This window comes from Protomyctophum parallelum, assembly GCF_964188405.1.
Source record: "Protomyctophum parallelum genome assembly, chromosome: 7".
Classification (NCBI taxonomy): Eukaryota; Metazoa; Chordata; class Actinopteri; order Myctophiformes; family Myctophidae; genus Protomyctophum; species Protomyctophum parallelum.
Genome location: NC_139705.1, coordinates 11,699,873 through 11,707,977, shown reverse-complemented (window position 1 = coordinate 11,707,977; position 8,105 = coordinate 11,699,873). Strand labels below are relative to the sequence as shown.

Sequence of the window (8,105 nt, the reverse complement as noted above, 5' to 3'; positions counted from 1 at the left end):
CTCACACACACACACACACACGGGGAGGATGAAATGACAACCCTGCTCTGCAGTATAGCAAGGCATCTCAGCTTGAGTAGGTGTTCCTTCTGGCTTAGCTAGGCTTTGATGTTATTATACCGTAACAGGCAGGCAATATTCAGCTGAAATTCAGTACCTGCTACAGCTGGGCTGGCATAGCAAAGCACAGCATTCGTAAAACTGTAGGAAATGGGAGATTGGAAGAGTGATAACAGCAATCCTTTATGCTTTGTGTCACATATTTCCTTTGGTCAACAAAAACATACTGCTAGTATAGGCCCTATACTCAGCTGAAGAATTGTATTTCTGCAGACATGAGAGAACACTGAGAGGTATAAAATATGTATCTATTCTGCATCTGCAGTCTCCTTAGTGCTTTCCAGTTGGTGGGTGATTTAAAGTGTTTACTCTTCCAAACAGGATTATTGCATCTCATGGCTGCCTAGATTAAGTAGTATGCAATACCTAAGGCTAACGCCGGTCACAAGAAAACAGCAGTGCATCATCCAACGCAGTCATTTATCTAATTTATAGGGCAAGAATTTGCAGAAAAATACACTTAACTGATTTACGTGTCACAAAGCTCTACATAGAAAGGATTAAGCAAACACATTTCGTGTGGTGTAACTTAGTCGTTTATTTTAATTCCACAAATTTTTCAAAAAAATTACAAAATACTCAAATGGAGAGAACACAGGACTCACAATTTTTCTTATTATTTCTACTTTTTGTTTACATTGTGTCATCCCATGGCGACTACTAATATATACAATAAGCTTCAAGATACCAGTATATATATAAATCTTAGCAGTCAGAATTTACATTCTGCTATTGCCGCTTTGAAACAAGAAGCTAAACCATTGACAACACTTAACATCAAAGGTTTTTGGAGACACAAAATAGGGACCAAAAGGCAGGAAAAAAAGGCAAAAGCAAATGAGGAGTACATCAGAAGCGAGAGACATGGACAGGCAGAAGATGGCGAGATGGAGTGACAGATTTCTCTCAGGGCTTGCAAGACTTATTTTAAGGGGGCATAACTTGGTTTAAGTTGCAAGCATCCAACATGGTTGTCAAATGTTAAAACCTGGTACCCCAAATGGAAGATATGACCACTTTTAGATACATGTAGAGCCTGTGTTTTAGCAGGTACAAAAAAAGAACATTTAGCCACAGTTTTCTCAGTATCCACGAAAAGTTAGGTCTTTAGTGCATGGAACAAAGAGTTCTCATCTCACGGCCACAAGACCAGAGAGAAGTAAAAAAATGGGCTGACATACGCTGGCATGACAGGTGAACACTACTCGTAACAGTCAGTGGCGCGCACACACACACACACACACACACGCGCGAGCGGGCGGGCGGTCACCCACCCACCCACCCACACACACACACACACACACACACACACACCACCCTGGGAGCCAGGAGGCTATGTATTTCTAAGGAACTGAGGAAGAGGAAAACAATGGGGGGGGAATATAACGCACTCCACCACCATCTATCCTCTTCTCCACAGTTATTAGACGTAGGCAGGTCCCCTGTAGTGTCACAGTGAACATTATTACAGTCGAGTTGGAATGACCTGGCAAAAAACAAACAGAAGATGGAAGGCTAAATCAGGTCAAAGTAAGGGTACGCCAAACCATTGTTCTTGCACTGATTCAGCCATTCACACATTTAAAAAAACTAAAAGTCCCATTTGGCTCCCAATATAGTAGATAATACAATTCATTTCACCAATAAGATTTAAAAGAATGTGAAACCGTTTAGCGGATTTTAGTTGGTTCTGCCAAATTGTAAAGTCCAACAGTTAAATTCACTCTCTGTAAAATTCTAATGAAACCTTTCTTCATTTGCTGACTTAAATACTGATCTTTATGTAGTGATTCAAAAACCCAATTGATGGAGCTCAACGATTACGCTTTCAGTGCAATACATACATAATATATATTTTTTTTCATTTTCCATGGCTCAAGTGTGGTACTACACACTCCACAGAAGTCTCAGTGACTTATTTATTTACCTTTTTCAAGTGTTACAAATCATTACCTCAACGCTGAGTTTAGAACATTTCAACTTTTGGGTGCTCGTCGTAGGCATGTGATGAAGGGGATGTGTATGTGACAGCTTTATGGGTTAACGGAGACAAAAAAATATATGTGTACACAACGATGCCAAGAGGAAGTTCACACCTGAACTGCAACACTTTCACAAACTGTTGACTGCTCACTCACATAATGCCATGGTGCTCCCCTCTTAAAACAAGGGATAATGCTTAAAAAATAAACCAAAAACAAATATATTTTGGAGGTTGAAACGACTTGGTTCGGAGTCCACACCTAGTAATAATAATAATTATAATAATAATTATATGTTTATATATACTATTTACAGACTCAAAAACGCCATGCTGCAGCTTCTCTTTAAAATTATGAAAAAAACCTCCAACAACGTATTAAAATAAATGTTGAATTTAAGATAGCACTTGTAATTTTTCCTTTAAAAACGGTCCAACCGGTCTTTTTCGTTGTCGTTTCGATAAGCACAGTGTCTTGTTCTAGCACCTACAAAAAAACGTCAGGGAAGCTTGACATGCAGGAGTCTTGAGGACGTTGTCACTACTGGCTATAATACCAAAGAAAGTCAATGTCTTCAAAAATAATAATTATTATTATAATAAAAAGAAGTCCATGATAGGAACAAAACAAAACAAAACAAAAAAAAAGCGACAGAAGAATTCGTGACGTCCTTTTCGGTTCGGCAAAACTGAAATTGTTCTGAGGACCTTCCGAGTGCCTCTGCAAAAGACCGTCTTTGTAACAACTTCCTGTGCACCTGTGTAGCTCCGCCTCCCCTCGGCTGGTTACAACTGCTTGTCGCTCTCCTTCTTCAGCCGGCTGAAAAAAAAGAAAAGTTGGCATCAATATCAGAAACTTCATGTTAACAAGCATGAGTTCAAGTCCGTTGCTCTCCTCAGGTTGGCGGAGGGTGTGTAGACTAGAGCCCAGGATCACATTAGATAATTGACACAGGGGTGAAAAATGGGTTACAAAATCGTGGGATAATAAAAAAAAAAAAAAAAAAAAAAAAGAAACTTCATGTTAACATGACAGTATAAACATTGGCCGTTTGTTTTTAGGATGGTCGTCTTTTAGGGATGCACAGATGTGTCATACATATCGCTATCGTCTGATATTGGTATCGACAAATAAATCAACCGATGGCAGTAGACGATATTTATCTGTCGTTGATAAGCATACATTTAGCATTGGCTATGTCTGTGTTAGTTATCTGCAGCCTACCAAGCTGTAGATTCTGAACATTAATTTCTTGGATTGAAGATGTATTTGTTTCCCTGGCAAGGGGGAAATACAAAAACGAAATAAACATATATCGGTATCTTCTATGGGCTTTAAATTGCTATTTAATTTTAATTTTATTTAATTTGCTATTATCGGTATCGGTCAAGAATGTCCATATCCCTATAGTTTAGGCCACCCCACTGTTAAAATATAAATATTATAAATGCTCATTATCTGACCTGTAGTAGTCCTCCTGGCCTGGCATATGTCCTCCATGCATATGATGGTGTCCATGGAGCCACTGCTGTTCCATCGCTAGCCTCTGTAGCTCAGCTGACTGGGCATGCATGGCCTGGAGTTGGTGGGCTGCTGACATTGGCTGAAGACCTGCTGGTAGGTCCCGTGGGTATGGAGTACCTGGAAAGTACACGCGTACACACACAAACACAAATAATTGAGTCATGGAATAGCATGGCTAATTATATCCAAATAAATTGGACTGGTTTGATATTACTGTTTGGAGGGCCTACCGAAGACAGGGTGGCGTAGCATCTCGTGTTCGTGCTGCGGCAACCCGAGCAGCGCGTTGGGGTTGCCACCATGTGGGTAGGGGAATCGGGCCATGTGAGGCCCCAGGGGGTCTAGCGGGTGGGCCCCGGAACCTGGGGGACATACAAGACATTCACCGCCTACTGGGGGTTAGTATTTTAAGGTCAGGGCAAACATGAATACTGTACATATTACAGAGAGAGACACAGACAACACAAGTTTAAAAATACTCCATTTGTTCCAGTTAAATTTGTTGCAAAGATAATTAAATCTGTAACAAAAAAGATGAATATTTCAAAGCCTTCACTGAAATACTGATAACATAAGTGTGGGTGCATAATGAGCAGGGATTCGTCTCACCTTGGTGTAGAGGGTCTTGTTGGTGCAGATGTAGGTGTGAGTGGATATGCGAGTGCTGGTGGTGATGTGGCGTGACGTTGAACATCTGTAGGCGGGCGATGGGGTCGTTGGCCACTTGGGCCATCCTCTCGGCGTGGAGCCTCTCGGCAGCCAGCCTCTCTGGGTAGCTCATCTCCGCCCGCAGCTGGGGCCCTCCTAGACCGAGCCGCTCACGCTCCAGAGGGTTTAGGCCCGGATGGAAAGAGGCGAAGGGGTGCGGGCCAGCCATAGGTGGCAAACTGATGGCTCCGTGCCGGGCAAAGTGCTCCATGGGGTTTGTGGAAGGGTGCATGCCGTCCATCTCGGGAGGCTTGACTTCGAAGCCCGGTTTCATCCGCTCTCGCAGTTCCCTCTCCCGCATCTCCCTCTCCCGCATTTCCCTCTCCCGAAGTTCACGCTCACGCATGCCCGGATCTGCGTTGTACAGGCCCGGCATGTGGTAAGCCAGCAATGGGTCCGCAGGGTTGAGCGAGACAAAGAACGGATGATTGCGATTTGTCGGGGACATGACGTGAGGGCGGGCATATTCGCTGAGGGTGCGCAGGGCGGGGGTGTCGGGGCCGATGTAGGGTGGCACGGCAGCGATGGTGGTGGGGGGGCCGTCGAATTGTTGGCGCATGTGAGCCCCCATCATCTGGGCGTCCATTCTGCCCTCGTGGGATGAACTGGCTTTCTGTGTTGGGGAAGATATAGCATATTAAAGCTGCACTATGCATATTAAAGCTGCACTATGTAACTTTCCTGTTCTCCTGCACAAGTGCTGACATTTTTTACCATTGAGCTAATAGTGTGGTACTACACACTCCACAGAAGTCTCAGTGACTTATTTATTATATTCACAAAAATACACATAGAGTTTAAAGTAACAATATAATAAGGACATTAATTTATTTAACCCCAAAAACTCACCGCAGCTCTCTCCGCTTCCTTTTCCCGTTCCCGTTCTCTTTCACGCTCTTTTTCTCTCTCCCTCTCCTTCTCCTTCTCTTCCCTGGCTTTCTGCTCCACCTCTCTCTTAGCCTTCTCCAGAGCCTCTTCTCGCTTCTTGGCCAGTTTGGACGAAGCCAGCGGAGTGAAGTAGAAGTCTGTCCTGGCACACGAGTTGTACCCCCGGTCCAAGTGTTTGTAGAACCTACAGTAAGAATGGTTTGACAGACATAAAGCATGTAGTCGTCAGTCTGGTGATCAGCATGTTATAAGACAAATCCTACCCCTCTAAATGAAAGGTCGGCGGCTTGTGGGATGCTTGACAATTCAAAGGGAACTCAAAAGGAAACAAACTCCCTTGATGTTCCATTTTGTTGCTATGACAAATTATGCATGAAGAGCCACATTGCTATTCATTGGCAGCCTGAGAGTCAGTTAGGCATAAGGCAACTCCAGATACTTATGTAGAGATGGCTCGGTTCACTCACATCTTGCTGTAATTAATCTCTCTGCTCTCCACTGTGGATAATTCCAACCCATCAGCCACTTACAGCCCAAGGCTAATCGGCGCTTTCAATGCCTGTTTGGCTGCGGAGTCGGACATTCAATTTGCTTCCTAGATGAAAGGCTTCCGTTCTAATTTAGATGAGTGTCTGTGTTGTTAATGTGTTGGAAGGCTAATCAGCATGGCCAGACCAGACTGTTTTAAACACAGACATTTTTTATTTACATATACTGCAGAGAGTGGAAGTTAGTGCTCAAGCTAGGCATACCGTGCTGATTGGCTGGCGTGGCTGGGAGTGTTGACAACGGTGGGCTCGGGGGAAGGGCTTCTCTGTGGAGGTGGGGGGCTTTCTGGCTCTTCTGTCTCATCCGGAGGCTCTTCTTTGATGTGAACAGGTGGGAGTGAGGGGCCCGGTCCACAGGAGACTGAGGCCGGGAGTGGCATGGATATGGAGGAGGAGGAGGGAGCCGAGGAGGAGGATGGGGGTTGTAGGCCTTGCATGGAGTTTGACGAAGAATGGGAAGGGCCACTTGGAGGTAGAACAGGGTTGAAGGGATGAGGGGGGAACGGAGGCTGTGGTGGCCCATTGGGGTGTGAGGACACTGAGGGGGGAGGTAGAGGGGGAGCTGGGGGAGGCTGATGGCTGGACGACGGGGGGAGGGTTTGGGATTGGGTGAGGACTGGGGGCTGGGCTGGGGGAGGCTGAAGCTGCTGCCCCTGGGGCATGAGCTGAAGTGGAGGTGGGTGCGCCGATGGAGGATGGTGGGTGGATAAGGAGCTGAGAGGCTTGAGGGCAGGTGGTGGAGGGAGGTTGGAAGGCATCTGAGGAAACGGAGGTGCCGATAGATGTGGAGGGTGTTTGTGGGACTGTGGATTGGGCATCTGTGGGATGGGCGTGGTGGGTGGGGGCTTGATGTGAGGCATGGACATAGGGGCGGGAGGCAGGGGCTGCTCCCTTGGAGGTGGACCTGTACTCTGGGAAGATGACTGGGACTGTGAGGGAGGAGTGTGTGGCCTTGGCTGTGGTTGGCATGGGATCGACGCAGGCGGGACCTGAGACGGCCCCATAGGGAAGCCCTGAGGAGGCATGGAGTGAGGGTGAGGGTGAGGCATGTGTGAGGGGCCTGCCTGCAGCGGATGGGGCATGGGAGGCATGATGGGAGGCATGGGGCCGTGATGTGAGCTCGGTAATGATTGTTGCGGACCTTGTGGCCCAAGAGGCGGAGCCTGAGTGAGAGGTGAATGTGGTGAGGGTAGCCTCTGAGGGTGGTGGGACGCCCCCGACTGGATGAGAGACAGCGGGCTGCCCTGGGGCAGCGGCTGGGGAGGTAGAGAGACAGGGGCCGCTGTCGGGGAAACCTGCGGGGGCAGCAAAGGTGCCGAGGATGTGGGCGGGGTTGGGGCCGTGGAGGACGCAGAGGTCCCCGGCTGACACTGGATGACGGGGGGATGCTGTCCCTGCAAGAGCTGTTGCTGCTGGGCAGACGAGTCTGAGTCACTCTCGTTATCGCGGGGGCTGGGGATGCTGGGGGAAGAGCTACGGTTGTCCTGGTCAATGTCCTTGGGGTCGCTGCTCAGCTCCTCATTGATGCTGCGTCCATCAGAGCTCTCGCCCTCTCCCTCACCCTCACCCTCGCATTCTGACGGCGAGTCCGGTCGGTTGAGTTCCTGGTGGACGGCGGAGACAGAAGGGCAAGTGTTTTACTGACTGGATTCGCATGGATACTTATAGAAACATGCACACAAAAACATAAATCCATGATCTCACCTGTGTCTTGGACTTTTTGGCATTAGCCCTGTCGGGCTCTTCTGTGTCCGATGCACCTTTCTCTCGTTGGCGTTTGGCATTCTTCATAGGTGAGGGAGCCTCTTCCTTAATTTTCTGCATGAAAAGAAGAGATGGAAGAGACATTATAGAATAGTGTAAAAACTTCACCTGACTCGTTTCAAATAGTTTGTAGTCATAAAACCCGGAAGTGAGATTGAAATGGGTTCCCTCGCCACATTGTCCAATGATCTTTTCATAAAGAAATGTATGTGTTGAATTGTGGAGATGATCTTGTTGAGCAAAATGTGCCATTATAATAAGCCTATATTTGCTAAAGAGCTTATTTTCTTAATTGACAAAAACATACTATACCGGAAAACTACAGTTATGAAAGTTCTGTGCTGGCCTAAAGACATAATAGTTCTTTAATGATGCCCAAGAGGCAGCCGCCCCGGGCCATGCGTTACCTTTGCAGGTTTCTTCATGGAGTCCGTCTTGCTGTCGGTGCTGTCTGTGCTTGCTGCGCTGGGCGAGGTGCGTCCACTGGAGCGCAGATCCTCGTTGGTGGGTGAGGCTCTGCCATCAGGACTGGCCGTCGTCTTCTTACGACCACTACGTAGCGTTGACATCT

At 47.0% G+C, this 8,105-nt stretch overlaps 1 protein-coding gene across 3 annotated transcripts in view; it reads right to left on the bottom strand.

The window, feature by feature from the left end:
* Positions 1-648: 648 nt before the first annotated feature.
* The window catches only part of rerea (arginine-glutamic acid dipeptide (RE) repeats a), a 176,597-nt gene continuing 169,140 nt past the window's right edge, over positions 649-8,105 (bottom strand). For all 3 annotated transcript variants that reach the window (XM_083769374.1, XM_083769373.1, XM_083769375.1), the window contains 8 exons: positions 7,942-8,103; positions 7,475-7,588; positions 5,975-7,374; positions 5,184-5,406; positions 4,236-4,947; positions 3,857-4,015; positions 3,566-3,743; positions 649-2,921 (listed from right to left, as the gene is read on the bottom strand). In XM_083769374.1, the coding sequence (XP_083625500.1) occupies positions 2,888-2,921; positions 3,566-3,743; positions 3,857-4,015; positions 4,236-4,947; positions 5,184-5,406; positions 5,975-7,374; positions 7,475-7,588; positions 7,942-8,103 (2,982 nt within the window). In that variant the 3' untranslated portion in view covers positions 649-2,887. The remainder of the gene's footprint in view (positions 2,922-3,565; positions 3,744-3,856; positions 4,016-4,235; positions 4,948-5,183; positions 5,407-5,974; positions 7,375-7,474; positions 7,589-7,941; positions 8,104-8,105) is intronic.